Source organism: Gobio gobio (assembly GCF_949357685.1).
Source record: "Gobio gobio genome assembly, chromosome: 18".
In the NCBI taxonomy this organism is placed as follows: Eukaryota; Metazoa; Chordata; class Actinopteri; order Cypriniformes; family Gobionidae; genus Gobio; species Gobio gobio.
In genome coordinates, this window is record NC_137111.1 from 48,995,521 (window position 1) to 49,020,394 (window position 24,874).

Below are 24,874 nucleotides of genomic sequence, written 5' to 3' on the forward strand. Positions count from 1 at the left end.
TGTGTGTGTGTGTGTGTGTGTGTGTGTGTGTGTGTGTGTGTGTGTGTGTGTGTGTGTGTGTGTGTGTGTGTGTGTGTGTGTGTGTGTGTGTGAGAGAGTGGGCATGTTTTTGTGAAATATCAGGACACAAATGTGTATAATGACATGGGTATTACAAAAAGAGGGTGAAATATGAGGACGTTCCCCATGTCCTCACTTTTCAAAATGCTTATAAATCACACAGAATGAGGTTTTTTTCACAGAAAGTGAACTGCACAGTCTCCTGTGAGGGCTAGGTTTAGGGGCAGGGGCAGTGTAAGGGGATAGAAAATACGGTTTGTACGGTATAAAAACCATTACGCCTATGGAATGTCCTCACATTTCACAAAAACAAACATGTGTGAGTGTGTGTAAGAGTGAGTGTGTGTGATTGAGTGTGTGTGTGTGTGTGTGTGTGAGAGAGAGAGAGAAAGGGAGTGTGTGTGTGTGTGTGTGTGTGTATGTATGTGTGCACATTTGAACTAACATTAAAAATATGCGTAAAGCGTTTATTAATCTCAGTTAAATGATAATTTTAGCATTTACTAACATTGTTAAAATCAGAAATCAAATGTTGTATCTGTTCACTCGTTCTCCAGGCGCTCTTCTCCCGATGATCGTTTCGGCCCCTGAGCGGCCCACGCCAGCTCCTCCCGACCGCAGACACACCAGCTCCAGCTCCCAGCCAAAGTAAATGAAGCCGTCGGCCCCGGGGCCACATATATCATTAGAGCGGCGCTCCTGAGAGGCCAGCAGAGGCGGCTGTGGATCCCAGCGCACGAGCACCTGATCTGAGCACGGGCCCCGGCCGCTGATAAAGAGTGTTTGATTACACTGGGCTCATCACCCCAGCAGGACAACACATTAAACACACGGACACAGAGGTACGGCGCACCCTATTTAGGTTGGTCGGTCAACATTAGGTTGCCCCAAAAAGAAGTTCCCTTTTTTAGCCTTCACAGTCTAAGTACACTTGAACTCGTGTAAAAGTACATAATCAATTCAAAGATAATCAATACATAACATGACAATGCTCTGAGCCCTTGGCAACTTTTCCTTAATACCAGACATAAACTTAGCTGAATCAGCATTGAACTGAACTGAATCAGCATTGAACTGAATTGAATCAGCATTGAACTGGGCTGAATCAGCATTGAACTGAACTGAATCAGCATTGAACTGAATTGAATCAGCATTGAAGTGAACTGAATCAGCATTGAAGTGAACTGCATCAACAATGAACTGAACTGAATCAACAATGAACTGAATCAACACTGAACTGAATCAGCATTGACTGAACTGAATCAGCATTGAACTGAACTGAATCAACAATGAACTGAACGGAATCAGCATTAAATTGAACTGAATCAGAATTGAAGTGAACTGAATCAGCATTGAACTGAACTGAATCAGCATTGAACTCAACTGAATCCGCATTGAACTCAATCCGCATTGAACTCAACTGAATCCGCATTGAACCCAACTGAATCAGCACTGAACTCAACTGAATCAGCATTGAACTCAACTGAATCAGCATTGAACTCAACTGAATCCGCATTGAACTCAATCCGCATTGAACTCAACTGAATCCGCATTGAACTCAACTGAATCCGCATTGAACTCAACTGAATCCGCATTGAACTCAACTGAATCCGCATTGAACTCAACTGAATCCGCATTGAACTCAACTGAATCAGCATTGAACTCAACTGAATCCGCATTGAACTCAACTGAAGCAGCATTGAACTCAACTGAAGCAGCATTGAACTCAACTGAAGCAGCATTGAACTCAACTGAAGCAGCATTGAACTCAACTGAATCAGCATTGAACTCAACTGAATCAGCATCGAACTGAACTGAATCAACAATGAACAGAACTGAATCAACACACCGTGTGTGTGTGTGTGTGTGTGTGTGTAATTGAGTGTGTGTAAGTGTGATTCAGTGTTTGTGTGTGTGTAAGAATGATTGAGTGTGTGTGATTGAGTGTGTATATGAAAGTGTGATTGAGAATGTACGTGTGTGTGTGTGTGTGTTTGAGTGTGTATATGTAAGTGTGTGTGTGTGTGTGTTTGTGTATATGTAAGTGTGTATATGTGTGTGTGTGTGTGTGTGTGTGTGTGTGTGTGTGTGTGTGTGTGTGTGTATATGTAAGTGTGTGTGTGTATGTGTGTGATTGAGAGTGTATGTGTGTGTGTGTTTGAGTGTGTATATGTAAGTGTATGTATGTATGTGTGTATGTGTGTGTGTGTGTGTGTGTGTGTGTGTGTGTGTGTGTGTGTGTGTGTGTGTGTGTGTGTGTGTGTGTGTGAGTGATTGAGAGTGTGTGTGTGTGTGTGTGTGTGTATGTGTGTGTTAGAGTGTGTATATGTAAGTGTGTGTGGACTGGTAATCATCACGTTATGGGGACAAAATGTCCCCACAAAGATAGCAATATCCGAAATCCTCATCCTTGTGGGGACATTTTTAGGTCCCCATGAGGAAAACATCTTATAAATCAGACTAAGTGATGTTTTTTGAAAATGTAAAATTGCAGAATGTCTCCTGTGAGGGTTAGGTTTAGGGGCAGGGGCAGTGTAGGGGGATAGAATATACGGTATGTACGGTATAAAAACCATTACGCCTATGGAAAGTCCCCATAAAAGATGAAAACCAAACGTGTGTGTGTGTGTGTGTGTGTGTGTGTGTGTGTGTGTGTGTGTGTGTGTGTGTGTGTGTGTGTGTGAACTGAACTGAATCAACACTGAACTGAACTGAATCAACAATGAACTGAATCAACAATGAACTGAACTGAATCAACAATGAACTGAACTGAATCAGTATTGAACTGAACTGAATAAGCATTGAACTGAACTGAACTGAATCAACAATGAACTGAATCAGCATTGAACTGAACTGTATCAGCATTGAACTGAACTGAATCAACAATGAACTGAACTGAATCAGATGTTTGTGCATCACCTGGTTGCATAATTCCTTTAATGAAATGCATGCTAAGATAACGCACACATCAACGTCATCAGTGGGCATAATCCGTTCTTTTTAAATTCCTGATCACACAAGATAATAAAATGCCCCAGGTATATTATTTTTTATATCTATTGAGGCATTGTAGAGTAATATTGTCAGGTCTTACCGCAGGTGAGCTGGTGTTCCTGAAGGCTGCGGAGCTCCAGTCCATGGAGACGGCTCGGATACACACACACAGATTCATTACCCACACGCACGGACTGAATCCTGAGCCACGACAGCAACCAGCGCAGCTGACAATCACAGAACAGAGAGTCTGTGCCCACGCTCCTGGAGACACACAACAAGCTTTACAACTTCATTCATATTCAGTGATATTAACAATTAATGCACGGACACTATTGGATAACAACAGAATTTAAACTGAACTGAATAACAATGACAAAGTCACTGAACTGAACTGAATCAGCATTGAACTGAACTGAATCATTATTGAACTGAACTGAATCAACATTGAACTTAGCTGAACTGAATCAGCATTGTACTGAGCTGAATCAACATTGAACTGAGCTGAACTGAATCAGCATTGAACTGAGCTGAATCAGCATTGAACTGAGCTGAATCAGCATGGAACGAACTGAATCAGCATGGAACGACCTGAATCAGCATTGAGCTGAACTGAATCAGCATTGAACTGAACCGAATCAGCATTGAACTGAACCGAATCAGCATTGAACTGAACTGAACTGAATCAACATTGAACTGAACTGAATCAACATTGAATTGAACTAAATTGAACTGAATCAGCATTGAACTGAGCCGAATCAGCATTGAACTGAACCGAATCAGCATTGAACTGAACTGAATCAACATTGAACTGAACTGAATTGAACTGAATCAGCATTGAACTGAACTGAATTGAACTGAATCAGCATTGAACTGAGATGAATCAACATTGAACTGAACTGAATTGAACTGAATCAGCATTGAACTGAGATGAATCAGCATTGAACTGAACCGAATCAGCATTGAACTGAGCCGAATCAACATTGAACTGAGCCGAATCAACATTGAACTGAACTGAATCAACATTGAATTGAACTGAATCAGCATTGAACTGAACCGAATCAGCATTGAACTGAACCGAATCAGCATTGAACTGAACCGAATCAACAATGAACTGAACTGAATCAGCATTGAACTGAACTGAATTGAACTGAATCAGCATTGAACTGAGATGAATCAGCATTGAACTGAACCGAATCAGCATTGAACTGAGCCGAATCAACATTGAACTGAGCTGAATCAGCATTGAACTGAGCTGAATCAGCATTGAACTGAACTGAATCAGCATTGAACTGAACTGAATCAGCATTGAACTGAGCTGAATCAGCATGGAACGAACTGAATCAGCATTGATCTGAACTGAATCAGCATTGAGCTGAACTGAATCAGCATTGAACTGAACTGAATCAGCATTGAACTGAACTGAATCAGCATTGAACTGAACTGAATCAGCATTGAACTGAACTGAATTGAACTGAATCAGCATTGAACTGAACCGAATCAGCATTGAACTGAACTGAATCAGCATTGAACTGAACCGAATCAGCATTGAACGAATCAGCATTGAACTGAACCAAATCAGCATTGAACTGAACCAAATCAGCATTGAACTGAACTGAATCAGCATTGAACTGAACTGAATCAGTATTGAACTGAACTGAATCAGTATTGAACTGAGCTGAATCAGCATTGAACTGAACCAGCATTGAACTGAACTGAACTGAATCAACACTGAACTGAGCTGAATCAGCATTGAACTGAACTCAATTGAACTGAACTAAATCAGCATTGAACTGAACTGAATTGAACTGAATTTAATCAGCATTGAACTGAGCTGAATCAGCATTGAACTGAACTGAATCAGCATTGAACTAAACGGAATCAGCATTGAACTAAACGGAATCAGCATTGAACTGAGCTGAATCAGCATTGAACTGAACTGAATCAGCATTGAACCGAATCAGCATTGAACTGAACTGAATCAGCATTGAACTAAACTGAATCAGCATTGAACCGAACTGAATCAGCATTGAACTGAACTGAATCAGCATTGAACTGAACTGAATCAGCATTGAACTAAACTGAATCAGCATTGAACTGAACTGAATCAGCATTGAACTGAACTGAATCAGCATTGAACTGAACTGAATCAGCATTGAACCGAATCAGCATTGAACCGAATCAGCATTGAACCGAACTGAATCAGCATTGAACTGAACTGAATCAGCATTGAACTGAATTAATCTGATTAATGACGCTATTGTCTTAGAGACAAAATCCAAGTAATGCACATTTTTATTCACATCTTTGTGGGATTTTTTTGCAACATCCCAAAATGTGTATACAAATATGTGTGTGGGAACTGATTTGTGCAGTTTAGCTCCGGTAAATGTTAAAAGGAAAGTTTTTCTGTACAGTAGTTTTTCATAGTACAGTGAAGGATCGTACTCATATCATGACCCAGTTTAACAGTGTGTGTAGATCTTACAGCGCTCGGAGGGAAGGTGTGTGTGTGAAGAGCCCCTCCGGCAGCGTGGAGAAAATATTCCCAGACAGATTCCTGAAAGACACACAAACCTGTCTGACGATTCATGCCAAGGCATTAAACACAACTAGAACATCAATTATTAGAGATAAACAGCTCCCATAGCTCGAGAGAGAGAGAGAGATACAGACAGAGAGAGGGGGGGGGGGATAAATATATACAGACGGAGAGAGAGAGAGACTGAACTCACAGTTTGGAGAGGCGGCCAAGGTCAAGAAACATATCAGCAGAGAAGCAGCCAATCCTGTTGTTGGAAAGATCCCTGAGGAAACACACATACACAGACGCACAAACACATAGACACACACACACACACACACACACAGAGGCACACACACAGACACGCACAGATGCACACACATAGACACACGCACACATAGACACACAGATGCACACACACAGAGGCACACACACATAGACACACGCACACATAGATGCACACGCACAGACACACGCACAAACACACACACACACGTACACATAGACACACAGAGGCACACACACACAGACACACACGTACACATAGGCAGACACACACACACAGATGCACACACACAGAGGAAGATGCACACACAGACACACACACGCACACATAGACAGACACACACACACACACAGAGGCACACACATAGAGGCAAACACACAGACACACACACACACACAGATGCACACATAGACAGATACACACACAGACACACACACACACGTACACATACACACAGACAGAAGCACACACACAGACACACGCACGCGCGCGCACACACAGACACATGTACACATAGACACACAGACACACACACAGACACACACACAGAAGCACACACACAGACACACACACACACGCACGCGCACACACACACACACACACACACACACACACAGGCACACACACACACAGACACACACACAGATAGACACACACACACACAGATGCACACATAGACAGACACACACACACGTACACATACACACAGAAGCACACACACAGACACACACACGCGTGCACACAGACACACGTACACATAGACACACAGACACACACACAGACACACAGACACACAGACACACACGTACACACAGACACAAACACACATACACACAAACACGCACACACACACACACACACGTGCGTACACATAGACACACACACAAACACACTCTAGTAAGCTCATATGAGCCTGAAATCAAAATGCAAACAATACACATATTCCTTATCAATTTTACTTTTAGTCATTTTAGTACTTTTTAAATGTTAATTTAGTTTTTTTTTTTTAAGTTTAAGTGTTTCAACTACTATTTATAGTAGATTTGATTTGAGCTAAATAATTAAAATATAATATTTTTATAAATCTTTTAGTGATCAATAACAAAGCTTCCAAGACCCAGTAATCTGAGAACGATTGAGTGAGAAACACCAGAGTCCATTAACCCACTGGAGCAGGGAAGAGCATAAACGAGCCGCTCCTCTTCATCTGACGGGACCCTCGAGGAAAATAAGGGTTAAGTGCTTTAGGAGCCGGACTCTAATCTTAGTAACTCGCCAATTACTCCAAACCCACGGCCGGCGCAGATCCCGAACGCCTGGCAACCGCAGCCATCCCAACAAACCTTGCATTCAATAACTCTCAGCGATTGTGTGTCCCATGTGTGTGTTTGGATCTCCAGGTGTGTGTGTGTGTGTGTGTGTGTGTGTGTGTGTGTGTGTGTGTGTGTGTGTGTGTGTGTGTGTGTGTGTGTGTGTGTGTGTGTGTGTGTGTGTAATGAGAAACATGCGCTGCTGCGGTGCAGTGGGAGCGGTTGGGTTCGGTTCAGTGCTGTAATCATCGGTTGTGAGCTCTTAAATTAGACCTGCCGCTTAAATTATACACATACAGCCGCCTGGCACACACACATCCACAATCAGCCGCTCAAATCCACCAATCAGTGTCACATTAACCGTCCACACGGCTCCCGTTTCTCCCGTCAAAGCCTCCCCACAGCGGAGTTAAAGGGTTAGTTCACCCAAAAATGAAAATTCTGTCATTAATTACTCACCCTTATGTCGTTCGAGACCCGTAAGACCTCCGTTCATCTTCAGACACAAATGAAGATATTTTAGTGTAAATCTGATGCTGAGAAAGGCTTCAGATAGGCCTCCATTAGCATTCAGTACATTTACATGATGCGACGACAATAGTTTTTGTGCGCAAAAAAAAATCAAAATAACACCTTTATCCAGCTTGTTATTGCCTTCCGCGTGTGTCTCCACGACGCATGCGCGAGAATATGACGTAGCGCCGGGGTTCGGGAATCCATGAAATGCACACTCTAACCCCATTTTGAGAACTACGCCGAGACCTAAAGCACGATCAGTGTAGAATTCAACAGCTGAGATACGCGCGTCTTCCTCTGATTGTAAACAAATCGCTTCTGGGTCATGTGTCCGAACGCCGGATCTGCTCATATTCTCACGCATGCGTCGTGGAGGCACACACGGAAGACAAGAACAAGCTGGATAAAGGTGTTATTTTGATTTTTTTTGCGCACAAAAACTATTGTCGTCGCATCGTAAGATTATTGTAGAGTCACTGTGGTGAGATGGACTTTGTAACGATGTTTTTAGTGCCTTTTATGGGTCTTGTGAGTGTAAATGTACTGAATGCCAATGGAGGCCTATCTGAAGCCTTTCTCAGCATCAGCTTTACACTAAAATATCTTCATTTGTGTCTGAAGATGAACGGAGGTCTGACGGGTGTCAAACCACATGAGGGTGAGGAATTAATGACAGAATTTTCATTTTTGGGTGAACTAACCCTTTAACCTTCAGACCGACTCCGCCCGGCTCCGTTTAAGAACACGCCCACTATCCCAGCCAACAGGGAACGCTCACACAACTTTAGCTATGTTTATTAATGTTTTTAATAATGTTAGCACAAAAAACATCAGTCAGGGAATGTTCCATTAACGTTCTCATAACTAGTGTTGTAGTCAAGACCATAGATGTACATAATAAAGGCTAGATGTCTCGTCCGCGCTGCTGGCCAATGGAGGTCGACGTCCGCTGCTGGCGGCCATCTTGTCACATTCAGCTCGCTCACTCATTGTGTTTTATGGTGTGTATACTTTTTAAATAACCATGACTTGCTCAATTTTCTACCAATTTTCAAACTGTTTGGTTTGTTATAAACAGTGTTGGGGAAAGTTACTTTGAAAAGTAATGCATTACAATATTGCGTTACTCCCTTAAAAAGTAACTAATTGAGTTAGTTACTTTTTAAGATAAGTAATGCGTTACGTTACTTTTGCGTTACTTTTTCTCAGCTGGGCTGGGCTTGGTTTTTTTTTATAACAAAAAAGTGATATTTTTGTGCAACGGTAAAGACCTCTTCATACCAAAATTAAAATAATAAGCCCCAGGCTGAGGTAAAAATGCAGATTCCCTCATGAACACTAGAGGGCGCAGCTCTGGATAATGGAGAAGAGGACGCAGGAGAAAAAAGTTTTACCAATAAATACAAAAAATCTAGTAATTTTCATCATCAAAGGTCAGCAGCAAGACATTGCTAAATTAAATATAAAAGGTAGATTATGCGTAAAAATTGTTTTATTTAACATTTAATTATTGGAGGTTTGCATATACTCTGATTTTGCATTTGACTGATTTTATTAATTTTGAGGAGCACAGAATCTTTATTGTGCAAGTGAGATAAATAAATGCTCACATTTAGTCTAGAACTACAATAACCCTCATGTTCACACACACACACACACACACACACACACACACACACACACACACACACACACACACACACACACACACACACACACACACACACACACACAACACCTCTGCACTTATTCTTCTCAACATGGGGGCAGGAGAGCTGTCAGTCAAATTAATGTGAAAAAGTAACTCCGATATTTTGTTGTAAATTTGAAAAGTAATGCGTTACTTTACTAGTTACTTGAAAAAAATAATATTATTACATAACTCAAGTTACTTGTAATGCGTTTCCCCCAACACTGGTTATAAACGTCAGAGATGTAGTTATGACACTGCATACTTATGAATAATTATTCATAATTTGTTCAAGCATCCAGAATTATAGCCACGTTAATAACGTTTGTAAGAAACCAAACCATTTGTAAATCCGTCCAGATTTCAGTGAGATAAGAGTATTTGTGTTCAGATCACTCGCCTTACATCAGTGACAAGATGGCCGCCAGAAAGCGTGCCTGTGACAAGATGGCCGCCAGAAAGCTGGCCTGTGACAAGATGGCCGCCGGTGAGGACGTTAGAGACTCCATCGTAAGACATCTAGCCTTTATTATGTATATCTATGGTCAAGACCACCTAATACAAGACCAAGTCAACACCAAAACTAAACCAGCACTCCTTAAATTCATAGAGATTACCACCTGAGAAATGACTTATAATAAATGTAATTAGAATAAGACACTATATAGAGCAATCAAATGAAATCATTAACAACAAAATTCATATTTGCGCTACAGAGGTGATACAGAAGATCTGAATTGTTAAATTACAAATGCATAAATAATGTTGAGGATAATGTTTAAAAAAAAAAAGTATATTTGTCATGATCAAATTTGTGGAAACAGTTCTGTTGCTCTAGTGATATTGGTTAATTATATCATGTTATAAATCCAGATCGCATACTTATTTTATTTGTTATATATTTATTTATTATAAATGTACATTTCTGTCAATATGCCAGAGTTAGCCGTCCCTTAAATTAAACTAAATAAATGCAATAAATGACTTGCGGTTTAGAGTCAAAGCACTCTGACAAACATAACTAGCCAATCATCATGAGTAAATGATTCAGTCACATGACTCGAGGCGTTCAGGAATAAATGCTTCCATCATAGTTTATGAGCATGTCTTCTTATCGAATGATGGTCGAAAGTGGATGATCTCAAAAGCATTTTAGACCCAGTTTACTCGTGTTTAGCCTCGTCCACTCGAACAAAATGCAACCTAATAGCACCTGATGCAGAAACATCCCAGACACATTGAAGCATCTAGAAAACATGTTGATGATGGGTTTTCATGCACATATCATAATCATAATCATACTTACAATCTCTTCAGAGCCGTCAGGCCATGAAACGCACCGGGGGAGATTCTGCTAATGAGATTACTTCTGAGATCACTAAAGAGAGAGAGAGAGAGAGAGAGAGAGAGAGAGAGAGAGAGAGAGAGAGAGAGAGAGAGAGAGAGAGAGAGAGAGAGAGAGAGAGAGAGAGAGAGAGAGAGAGAGAGAGAGAGAGAGAGAGAGAGAGAGAGAGAGAGAGAGAGAGAGAGAGAGAGAGACAGAGAGAGACTATGAGCTCAAGTTCACAGTATAAATAAATGAATACTATTTGGGGTCAGTAAGGTTTTAAGAAATTACTTTTTTATTCAGCATGCATCAATTGAATTGATCAAAAGTGACAGTAAAGACGTATATAATGTACCAATTTTTTTTTATTTCAAATAAATGATTAGTGAAAGGTCATGTGACACTGAAGACTGGAGTAACGATGATAAATTCAGCTTTGATCAATTATATATATATATTCACATAGAGAACAGATGATCTACACTGGAGGAATATTTCACAATATTTACTGTAATTTTGATAAAATAATTCAGCTTTAATCACAGGAATAAATTCTATTTTACTATAAATTCACATAGAAAACTGGCATTTTAAATTGTAATAATATTTCACAATTTTTACTGTATGTTTGATCAAATAATTCAGCTTTGATCACAGGAATAAAATATATTTTTCTATATATTCACATAGAGAACAGATGATTTACACTGGAGGAATATTGCATAATATTACCCCAAAAATTTGAATGGTGTGTGTAAGAAAATATAAATACATCAAATAAATAAATAAGATAAAATAATAAATACTGTGTGTGTGTGTGTGTGTGTGTGTGTGTGTGTGTGTGTGTGTGTGTGTGTGTGTGTGTGTGTGTGTGTGTGTGTGTGTGTGTGTGTGTGTGTGTGTGTGTGTGTGTGTGTGTGTGTGTGTGTGTGTGTGTGTGTGTGTGTGTGTGTGTGTGTGTGTGTGTGTGTGTGTGTGTGTGTGTTTGTAAATACATATATTCTTGCAACTACGTTTTTAAAAATATACAACAAATTTAAAAAGAAAATGGGGAACAAAAATGTATGAAAAAAATCCTTTTAAAAAAAGTAGGAAAAAAATTAAATGGAACTCTATTTAGAACTCTAGGGTTCTGACTCAATGTTACTCTTGCCAAAAAAGTATATATATAAGGAGAAATGTCTTAAATTATTACTTTCATGTTGGATGGGTTATTTCAGTTTATGAAATAAACATGTTAATAAGTATGTTTTACAAAGAAGAAGAAGTTTTATTTATGTAGCGCCTTTCCATAGCTCAAGGCCGCTTTACATAGTGCTCTACAATACATTTACACACCCACATACACAAAACAAGCACAGGCTTTATAGCCACATTATTCAAAATACATATTAAATAGACGCGTCTTTAGCTGAGTCTTGAAGGAAGACAGAGATTATATATTACATAATGGCAGGGGAAGCGAATTCCATAATGTAAGACCAAGCTCAGATGATCTGAGGGAGAGTAGGTCAGACAGATATGGAGGTGCAAGAGCATTTAATGCCTTAAATGTTAGAAGTAATGTCGTGAATACGTGATGCCACAGTGAAGATCATGAGTTATGTGAGCAGAGCGCCTGCTGGACGGGAGAACTCTGGCTGCTCAATTCATAAAATATAATAACAATTAAAGCTGCAAGCAGCGATGAAAGGGCCCTCGCACATGCACCGCCCCCCAGTGGCCTCAGGAAAACAGCGAATGGTGGGCGACATGCATTTAAGCGGGTAAATATAGAAATGTGGCAAAATCACTTCTATGTGCCACACTTACTTCTGCCAGCAGGTGGCGCTTTGACTATAACTGAATATTGTCATGTACAAACCCCATTCCAAAAAAGTTGGAACACTGTACAAATTGTGAATAAAAAAGGAATGCAATAATTTACAAATCTCATAAACTTATATTTTATTTACAATAGAATATAGATAACATATCAAATGTTGAAAGTGAGACATTTTGAAATGTCATGCCAAATATTGGCTCATTTTGGATTTCATATTGTATTCTGGGTGGTTGCTAAGGTATTCTGGGTGGTTGCTAAGGTATAACTAGGCGTTTGCTAGGGTATTCTGGGTGGTTGCTAGGGCGTTGCTAGGCGGTTGCTAAGGTGTTCTGGTGGTTGCTGGGGTGTTGCTAGGCGGTTGCCATGGTATTCTGGGTGGTTGCTAGATGGTTGCTAGGCGGTTGCTAAGGTATTCTGGGTGGTTGCTAGGGCATTGCTATGGTGTTCTGGGTGGTTGATATGGTGTTACTAGGCGGTTGCTAGGGTATTCTGGGTTGTTGCTAGGACAACCCAATTGCTGGGTTAGTCCATTTTCAACCCAACTTGGGTTATTTTTAACCCAGCATTTTTTAGAGTGTAGGCGGTTGCTAAGGTGTTCTGGGTTGTTGCTAGGGTGTTGCTAGGCGGTTGCTAAGGTATTCTGGGTGGTTGCTAGGCGTTTGCTAAGGTATTCTGGGTGGTTGCTAGGGTGTTCTGGGTGGTTGCTAGGGCATTGCTATGGTGTTCTGGGTGGTTGCTATGGTGTTGCTAGGCGGTTGCTAGAGTATTCTGGGTTGTTGTTAGGACGTTGCTAGGGTGTTTTGGGTGGTTGCTAAGGTATGGCTAGGCGTTTGCTAGGGTATTCTGGGTGGTTGCTAGGGCGTTGCTACACTCTAAAAAATGCTGGGTTAAAAATAAGCAAAAGTTGGGTTGAAAATGGACTAACCCAGCAATTGGGTTGTTTTAAGCAAACATTTAATCCAACCTCTGGGTTAAAACAACCCAATTGCTGGGTTAGTCCACTTTAAACCCAACTTTGGTTATTTTTAACCCAGCATTTTTTAGATTGTAGGCGGTTGCTAAGGTGTTCTGGGTGGTTGCTAGGGTGTTGCTAGGCAGTTGCTAAGGTATTCTGGGTGGTTGCTAGGCGTTTGCTAAGGTATTCTGGGTGGTTGCTAGGGTGTTCTGGGTGGTTGCTAGGGCATTGCTATGGTGTTGTGGGTGGTTGCTATGGTGTTGCTAGGCGGTTGCTAGAGTATTCTGGGTTGTTGCTAGGACGTTGCTAGGGTGTTTTGGGTGGTTGCTATGGTATGGCAAGGCGTTTGCTAGGGTATTCTGGGTGGTTGCTAGGGGGTTGCTACACTCTAAAAAATGCTGGAATTAAAAATAACACAAGTTGGGTTGAAAATGGACTAACCCAGCAATTGGGTTGTTTTAATCCAAACTCTGGGTTAAAACAATCCAATTGCTGGGTTAGTCCATTTTCAACCCAACTTGGGTTATTTTTAACCCAGCATTTTTTAGAGTGTAGGCTGTTGCTAAGGTGTTCTGGGTGGTTGCTAGGGTGTTGCTATGCGGTTGCTAAGGTATTCTGGGGGGTTGCTAGGCGGTTGCTACGGTATTCTGGGTGGTTGCTAGGGCGTTACTAGGTTTTTGCTAGGGTATTCAGGGTGGTTGCTATGGTGTTGCTAGGGTATTCAGGGTGGTTCGCCTTTATAGGCAAGCACCACTAATAGACTGAGCGATTACAATAGAGTCCTCACACCATCAGTGCTCGGGCCAGAATGAAGTCCATAGAAGGAACCCATGATGGAAGGTTCCATATAAGAAGCGCCTGACGGAACCATTTAAGGTTCCACACAGAACTTCTCTCCACACAGAAACTCATCACACGTGTGTGTGTGTGTGTTCAGCTCTGAGGACCGTCTGCACTAAAAATACATGATGATATGACTCCTGGCTTTCCTCTGAGGCCAAAACTAACTTCCTGAAATTGTGTCGCAGTGTTTCCTGTGTCTGAGGGGAGTGATAGGAGTCCGACACACACACACACACACACTACACACACACACACACACACACACACACACACACTATCCGTCTTTCTTGGAAGATCGGAGGCGTTCTGGTGTCCGTTTGGGTATTTGCGAAGCCACAAGTGAATGTTTTAGTAGCTTCTGAAGAACAAACCCCTCCACACACACCTCAGATCCGTCATGTGGTTATAAATCAGCTCTCAGCGCTCCTGGATTGATTAAATGGTTAATGTGAAATATTTAACGCTCAAGTGTGACGGTCATTACTGCTGATAAATGGCTTCTGTCCGACTCAAATGGTGTGTGACTCCAGTGAAACGGGAACTTCCGGAACACTTCTGTTCAGCGCCATTACACTCTCCCGCTCATCCCACTTGTTTCCAGAGCTTAGAGGAAAAGAGTTTGCCATCGTTCAAAAGTCATACGCAATACTTCATAGTCTTAAACGTGCCATGAATCATGGGACATATGCAACTGAGAGATGTTTCTAATCTGACCTCACAGACTTTTTCATGTTTTAAGCATAAACTTTTAACTTTTAAGCATTTTTTGCTTCTCAATTATATGCATATTTATTCAATTAGATAATTGTAATAAAAAACTAAACAAAAATACTAAATAATGAATATTATTTTTCTAAATGATCAATTGTTTTAAGCATAAAGTCACTTAATTTAATAAATATTAAATGCTAAATATTCTATGCATATTTATTTAATATTTTTAGATATTTGTAATGAAAAAAATACTGAATAAGGAAATCATAAAAAAAGTAAAAAATAAATAAATGACATGAAATTTTTTTTGATATTTGTAATGGAAAACAAAACAAAAACACTAAATAATGAAAGAAAATACATTTAAATTTTTTTTAAAGAATAAGTCATTTAATTTAATATAAATGTATATATTAAGTAATTTAGCTTCTTAATTATATGCATATTTATTAAATACTTTTTTAGATATTTGTAATAAAAACAAAACAAAAATACTAAATAATGAAATCATTAAAAAATACATTTAAATGTTTTGGGGGAAGAAAGAATTAATATCTTAAGTAAGTTTGCTTCTCAGTTATATGCATATTTATTTTTAAAAATATTGATTTTTGTTGATTTTCTAATAGATAACAAAACAAAATCATTTAAAAAGTAAAAATAATTAATTAAAAAAGAAAATATATAAATTGTTTTCAGCATAAAGTCACTTTATTTTAATAATTCATATCTTAAGTAATTTTGCTTCTCAATTATATGCATATTTATTCAATACATTTGAGATATTTGTAATAAAAAAAGAAAAATACTAAATCATTAAATCATATAAATCAAATAAATACAAAAATGACCAATTGTTTTAAGCATAAAGTTGCTTAATTAATTTTTTTTAGAGAAAGCAAGTATTGATATCTTAAGTAAGTTTGTTTCTCAATTATATGCATATTTATTCTCTCTCTCTCTCTCTCTCTCTCTCTCTCTCTCTCTCATATATATATATATATATATATATATATATATATATATATATATTTTTTTTTTTTTTTTTTTTAATAGATAACAAAACAAAACTACTAAATAGGAAAATTAATTAAGTAAAAAATAAATAAGTAAAAAATAAATAACATGAAAAATGAAAGAAAATTCAATAGTTTTAAGCATAAAGTCATAAAGTTTAAGTAATTTTGCTTATCAATTATATGCATATTTATTCAATATTTTTTATATATTTTTAATGGAAAACAAAATAAAAATAAACTAAATAAGAAAATCATTAAATAAAAAAAATATTAGATTATTTTCTTTTTAAAAGATAAATTGTTTGAAGAATAAAGTCACTCTTTTTTTGGAGAAGGGGCAATAATTAATATCTTAAATAATATGAATATTCTGCTTCTCAATTATATGCATATTTATTCAGTAGTTTTAAGATGTTTGTAATGAAAAAAAAATACTAAATAAGAAAATCGTTAAAAAATAAATTAATAAAATGACAAAAAAACGTATGCATAAAGTCACTTAATTTTTTTTCTTCTTAATTAAAGACATGTTCCTTCTCAGTTAAATGTGTCTTTATTTTTAAATATGTTTGCAGACCTCAAGTCTACACGGACTCCTTGTGCTCCTGATAAACGACACTGATCATTATCATGAACATTATCATGAACATTACATCCTAACACATGAAGGCCCTTCAGAAGCGAGTGAGGGAACGAGTGTTTCTTCAACACAACTAATGGAGCGCACGAGTGGATTAAGCAGAATAACACACATCAGACGCTTGACAGAGAGCAGAGCTGATCGTCTCTCATTAGTGAGATCCAGCGGCGTTTAATGGCAGGATTTCTCACGGATACACCGCGGCATGCTGAGCAACACTAGATGTCGAAATGAGCTTCTGTGAAGTGTCACATCGCAACATTATTAAACACACAGAGAGAAGCGGCGGACGCATTCAAACACACAGATCACAAAGGGGCGGGGCCACAGGAGCCAGCTCAACTCTGATTGGCCCCTTCAGTGATTCTGAGCTGGACAAAAATTTGTTACAAAAATGAGCAAATGGTTTCGAACAGTTTTTAAGATGGCAAAATTATGATAAAATTTTCTCATAATGGGCTGATTTAAAAATATTTTTATCTCATAATCATCATAAATTGATGACCAATGTGATGTTGTTCTTAAATTGCTTAAACTTTGACAGCAAACATTTAAAGGGTAAAATATGAAGCAGCACAACTGTTTTAAACACTTTTAATAATCATAAAGAAAAGACTTTTATCAAAAACATTTAAAAATCATTCCCACCCCAAAATTTGAACGCTATTTTTACTGTATTTTGAAAACATTTTTTTACTGTATTTTTAATCAAATAAATACAGCCTTGATGAGCAGAAGATCATTTTATCAAAAACATTAAAAAAGCATACCGACCCCAAAATGTTAACGTTATTTTTACTGTATTTGAACAAAAAAAAATTCTGTATTTGAACATAATTTTTACTGTATTTTGAACACAATTTCTTTTTGTATTTTGATCAAATAAATACAGCTTTAATGAGCAGAAGAGACTTTTATCAAAAACATAAAAAATCATACCGACCCCAAAATTTGTACGCTATTTTTACTGTATTTTGAAAAAAAAAATTGACTAGATTTTGATCAAATTAATGTAGACTTGATAAGCAAAAGAGACTTTTATCAAAAACATAAATCATACCGACCCCAAAATGTTAACGTTATTTTTACTGTATTTGAACAAAAAAAATTATGTATTTGAACATAATTTTTACTGTATTTTGAACAAATTTTTTTTTGTATTTTGATCAAATAAATACAGCTTTAATGAGCAGAAGAGACTTTTATCAAAAACATAAAAAATCATACCGACCCCAAAATTTGTACGCTATTTTTACTGTATTTTGAAAAAAAAATTGACTGTATTTTGATCAAATTAATGTAGCCTTGATAAGCAAAAGAGACTTTTATCAAAAACATAAAAAATCATACCGACCCCAAAATGTTAACGTTATTTTTACTGTATTTGAACAAAAAAAATTCTGTATTTGAACATAATTTTTACTGTATTTTGAACACAATTTTTTTTTGTATTTTGATCAAATAAATACAGCTTTAATGAGCAGAAGAGACTTTTATCAAAAACATAAAAAAATCATACCGACCCCAAAATTTTGACGCTATTTTTCTTGTATTTGAACATCATTTTTTACTGTATTTTTGATCAAATAAATGTAGCCTTAGTGAGCAGAAGAGACTTTTATCAAAAACATCATAAATTCATACCGACCCCAAAATTTGAACGCTATTTTTAATGTATTTTGAACAAAAATGTTTACTGTTTTTTGATCAAATGAATGTAGCCTTGATGAGCAGAAGAGAACTTTATCAAAAACATTTTTCAAAATCATACTGACCCCAAAATTTGAACACAATTTTTTCTGTATTTGAATATAATTTTTACTGTATTTTAATAAAAAAATACAGCCTTGATGAGCATAAGAGAATTTTATCAAAAACATTAAAAAATCATACCGACCCCAAAATGTGAACGCTATTTATACTATATTTGAACATAATTTGTATTGTATTTTTGATCAAATAAATGTAGCCTTGATGAGCAGAAGAGACTTTTTATCAAAAACATTAAAAAATCATACCCAACCCAACATTTTTACGTTATTTTTATGATGCTATTCAGAGACACACACACACACACACACACACACACACACAACAACAACAATGTCTACAATTGTAGCTGATGTTTTGAGTTGGACAGGAAACCAAGCTGGTGTAAAGAGGTCACCTATGCGTCCGCTGTGACATCATCACTGTCTGACAGTCCACTTCCTGTCGAAGTTTCCTTCAATAATAGCCTCAGCCGTTATAAAGAGCTCCCAGTGGAACTGCTGGAGTGGAGGAGCCAGATTTATGGTGGACTGATGACCTCTGATTAACTCCATCACCCTCTCTCAGGCCCAAACCTGCTACTGCACCACTCACTCAATGAACACGACAGGAAGATGGAGACATAAATGTAGAGATGATGGATGGATGTATAGATGATGGATGGATGGAGAACTAAAGATGGCTGGATAGATCATGGATGATGGATGTATAGATGATGGATGTATAGATGATGGATGTATAGATGATGGATGGATAGATGGATGGATGTATAGATGATGGATGGATGTATAGATGGATGGATGATGGATGTATAGATGATGGATGGATGGATGGATGGATGGATGTATAGATGATGGATGTATAGATAATGCATGGATGTATAGATGATGGATGTATGTATGGATGATGGATGTATAGATGATGGATGTATAGATGATGGATGTATAGATGATGGATGTATAGATGATGGATGTATAGATGATGGATGGATGTATAGATGATGGATGTATAGATAATGCATGGATGGATGGATGATGGATGTATGTATGGATGATGGATGTATAGATGATGGTTGGATGGATGGATGATGGATGTATGGATGATGGATGTATAGATGATGGTTGGATGGATGATGGATGTATGGATGATGGATGTATAGATGATGGATGTATAGATGATGGATGTATAGATGATGGATGTATAGATGATGGATGTATAGATGATGGATGTATAGATGATGGATGGATGTATAGATGATGGATGTATAGATAATGCATGGATGGATGGATGATGGATGTATGTATGGATGATGGATGTATAGATGATGGTTGGATGGATGATGGATGTATGGATGATGGATGTATAGATGATGGTTGGATGGATGATGGATGTATGGATGATGGATGGATGGAAGGATGGATGATGGATGTATAGATGATGGATGTATAGATGATGGATGTATAGATGATGGATGGATGGATGTGTGGATGATGGATGTATAGATGATAGATGGATGATGGATGTATAGATGATGGATGGATGGATGTGTGGATGATGGATGTATAGATGATAGATGGATGATGGATGTATAGATGATGGATGTATAGATGATGGATGGATGGATGGATGATGGATGTATAGATGATGGATGTATAGATGATGGATGGATGGATGGATGATGGATGTATAGATGATGGATGTATAGATGATGGATGGATGGATGGATGATGGATGTATAGATGATGGATGTATAGATGATGGATGGATAGATGGATGATGGATGTATAGATGATGGATGTATAGATGATGGATGGATGGATGGATGATGGATGTATAGATGATGGATGTATAGATGATGGATGGATGGATGTGTGGATGATGGATGTATAGATGATAGATGGATGATGGATGTATAGATGATGGATGCATAGATGATGGATGGGTGGATGGATGATGATGTATAGATGATGGATGGATGGATGATGATGTATAGATGATGGATGGATGGATGATGATGTATAAATGATGGATGGATGGATGATGATGTATAGATGATGGATGGATGATGATGTATAGATGATGGATGGATGATGATGTATAGATGATGGATGGATGGATGGATGGATGATGATGTATAGATGATGGATGGATGGATGGATGTATAGATGATGGATGGATGGATGGATGGATGATGATGTATAGATGATGGATGGATGATGGATGTATAGATGATGGATGGATGGATGGATGTATAGATAATGGATGGATGGATGGATGGATGGATGTATAGATGATGGATGGATGGATGGATGGATGGATGGATGGATGGATGATGATGTATAGATGATGGATGGATGGATGGATGTATAGATGATGGATGGATGGATGATGGATGTATAGATGATGGATGGATGGATGGATGGATGGATGATGGATGGATGTATAGATGATGGATGGATGGATGGATGGATGATGGATGGATGTATAGATGCTGGATGGATGGATGATGGATGGATGTATAGATGATGGATGGATGGATGGATGTATAGATGATGGATGGATGGATGTATAGATGATGGACGGATGGATGGATGGATGGATGGATGGATGGATGGATGGATGATGGATGGATGGATGATGGATGGATGTATAGATGATGGATGGATGGATGATGGATGGATGTATAGATGATGGATGTATAGATGATGGATGGATGATGGATGTATAGATGATGGATGGATGGATGGATGTATAGATGATGGATGGATGATGGATGTATAGATGATGGATGGATGGATGTATAGATAATGGATGGATGGATGGATGGATGGATGTATGTATAGATGATGGATGGATGGATGGATAGATGATGATGTATAGATGATGGATGGATGGATGGATGTATAGATGATGGATGGATGGATGATGGATGTATAGATGATGGATGGATGGATGGATGGATGGATGATGGATGGATGTATAGATGATGGATGGATGGATGGATGGATGGATGATGGATGGATGTATAGATGCTGGATGGATGGATGATGGATGGCTGTATAGATGATGGATGGATGGATGGATGGATGGATGGATGGATGTATAGATGATGGATGGATGGATGGATGTATAGATGATGGATGATGGATGGATGTATAGATGATGGATGGATGGATGGATGGATGTATAGATGATGGATGGATGGATGATGTATAGATGATGGATGGATGGATGGATGGATGTATAGATGATGGATGGATGGATGATGGATGGATGTATAGATGATGGATGTATAGATGATGGATGGATGATGGATGTATAGATGATGGATGGATGATGGATGTATAGATGATGGATGGATGATGGATGTATAGATGATGGATGGATGGATGGATGTATAGATAATGGATGGATGGATGGATGGATGTATGTATGTATAGATGATGGATGGATGGATGGATGGATGGATGGATGGATGGATGGATGATGATGTATAGATGATGGATGGATGGATGGATGTATAGATGATGGATGGATGGATGATGGATGTATAGATGATGGATGGATGGATGGATGGATGGATGGATGATGGATGGATGTATAGATGATGGATGGATGGATGGATGGATGATGGATGGATGTATAGATGCTGGATGGATGGATGATGGATGGATGTATAGATGATGGATGGATGGATGGATGGATGGATGTATAGATGATGGATGGATGGATGGATGGATGTATAGATGATGGATGGATGGATGGATGGATGGATGGATGGATGGATGGATGGATGGATGGATGGATGGATGGATGGATGATGGATGGATGGATGATGGATGGATGGATGTATAGATGATGGATGGATGGATGATGGATGGATGTATAGATGATGGATGTATAGATGATGGATGTATAGATGATGGATGGATGATGGATGTATAGATGATGGATGGATGGATGGATGTATAGATGATGGATGGATGGATGGATGTATAGATGATGGATGGATGGATGGATGTATAGATGATGGATGTATAGATGATGGATGTATAGATGATGGATGTATAGATGATGGATGTATAGATGATGGATGGATGGATGGATGGATGTATAGATAATGGATGTATAGATGATGGATGGATGATGTATGTATAGATGATGGATGGATGGATGGACGGATGACGGATGGAAGGAATGCAAGAATGATAATATATAATGCGTCTGCTAACTAGAAAACACATTTTTGTGAGTTATTAATATCAATATAATTATAACTAAATGAACTTTCTGCAGTAAAGCATCAAATCTGCATTCACTTCAGAGACTTGACCATAAATGCATCTCTGACGGCTCAGCTCTGATTAAACTGACCTTTACATATTAAACTGAGTCTTTTTAAGTTATTAACACTTTGCCAGTGACCCAATTAACAGATAAAGTATGAATGATAATAAATACAGCTCATATTTCTGCTGTCACACACACACACACACACACACACACACACACACACACACACACACACACACTCTGCTGAGACTCAAACACACACACACTCTGCTGAGACTCAAACACACACACACACACACACACACACACTCTGCTGAGACTCAAACATCAGCGCATCTGGACGGACGATAAGAGCTGGAGTAAAGGAGTGATAGAGGAGTGATGGAGTAAAGGAGTGATAGAGGAGTGATGGAGTAAAAGAGTGATAGAGGAGTGATGGAGGACTGATGGAGTAAAGGAGTGATAGAGGAGTGATGGAGTAAAGGAGTGATAGAGGAGTGATGGAGTAAAGGAGTGATAGAGGAGTGATGGAGGACTGATGGAGTAAAGGAGTGATAGAGGACTGATGGAGTAAAGGAGTGATAGAGGAGTGATGGAGTAAAGGAGTGATAGAGGAGTGATGAGTAAAGGAGTGATGGAGGACTGATGGAGTAAAGGAGTGATAGAGGAGTGATGGAGTAAAGGAGTGATAGAGGAGTGATGGAGTAAAGGAGTGATAGAGGAGTGATGGAGTAAAGGAATGATGGAGGACTGATGGAGTAAAGGAGTGATGGAGGATTGATGGAGTAAAGGAGTGATGGAGGAGTGATGGAGTAAAGGAGTGATGGAGTAAATGAGTGATGGAGTAAATGAGTGATGGAGGACTGATGGAGTGATGGAGTGATGGAGGAGTGATGGAGTAAAGGAGTGATGGAGGAGTGATGAGTAAAGGAGTGATAGAGGAGTGATGGAGTAAAGGAGTGATAGAGGAGTGATGGAGTAAAGGATTGATAGAGGAGTGATGGAGTAAAGGAGTGATGGAGGACTGATGGAGTAAAGGAGTGATGGAGGAGTGATGGAGTAAAGGAGTGATGGAGTAAATGAGTGATGGAGTAAATGAGTGATGGAGGACTGATGGAGTGATGGAGTGATGGAGGAGTGATGGAGTAAAGGAGTGATAGAGGAGTGATGGAGTAAAGGAGTGATAGAGGAGTGATGGAGTAAAGGAGTGATAGAGGAGTGATGGAGTAAAGGAGTGATGGAGGACTGATGGAGTAAAGGAGTGATGGAGGATTGATGGAGGAAAGGAGTGATGGAGGAGTGATGGAGTAAAGGAGTGATGGAGTAAATGAGTGATGGAGGACTGATGGAGTGATGGAGTGATGGAGGAGTGATGGAGTAAAGGAGTGATGGAGGAGTGATGGAGTAAATGAGTGATGGAAGAGTGATGGAGTGATGGAGGAGTGATGGAGTAAAGGAGTGATGGAGGAGTGATGGAGTAAATGAGTGATGGAAGAGTGATGGAGTAAAGGAGTGATGGAGGAGTGATGGAGGAGTGATGGAGTAAAGGATTGATGGAGGAGTGATGGTGGAGTGATGGAGGGATGGAGTAAATGAGTGATGGAGGAGTGATAGAGTGATGGAGTGATGGAGGAGTGATGGAGTAAAGGAGTGATGGAGGAGTGATGGAGTAAATGAGTGATGGAAGAGTGATGGAGTGATGGAGGAGTGATGGAGTAAAGGAGTGATGGAGGAGTGATGGAGTAAATGAGTGATGGAGGAGTGATGGAGTAAAGGATTGATGGAGGAGTGATGGTGGAGTGATGGAGGGATGGAGTAAAGGAGTGATGGAGGGCTGATGGAGTAAAGGAGTGATGGAGGAGTGATGGAGTAAAGGAGTGATGGAGGAGTGATAGAGGAGTGATGGAGGACTGATGGATGGAGGAGTGATGGAGTAAAGGAGTGATGGAGGAGTGATGGAGTAAAGGAGTGATGGAGGATTGATGGAGTAAAGGAGTGATGGAGGAGTGATGGAGTAAAGGGGTGATGGAGGAGTGATGGAGTAAAGGAGTGATGGAGAAGTGATGGAGTAAAGGAGTGATGGAGGAGTGATGGAGTGATGGAGTAAA

General features: G+C 38.9%; 1 protein-coding gene across 1 annotated transcript in view; it reads right to left on the reverse strand.

The window, feature by feature from the left end:
• adgra1b (adhesion G protein-coupled receptor A1b) overlaps nucleotides 1-24,874 on the reverse strand; it is a 253,522-nt gene that overhangs the window by 187,490 nt on the left and 41,158 nt on the right. The window contains exons 3-6 of the mRNA XM_079843277.1: nucleotides 10,687-10,758; nucleotides 5,790-5,861; nucleotides 5,543-5,614; nucleotides 3,155-3,318 (exon numbers count right to left, since the gene is read on the reverse strand). Of these exons, the coding sequence (XP_079699403.1) occupies nucleotides 3,155-3,318; nucleotides 5,543-5,614; nucleotides 5,790-5,861; nucleotides 10,687-10,758 (380 nt within the window). The remainder of the gene's footprint in view (nucleotides 1-3,154; nucleotides 3,319-5,542; nucleotides 5,615-5,789; nucleotides 5,862-10,686; nucleotides 10,759-24,874) is intronic.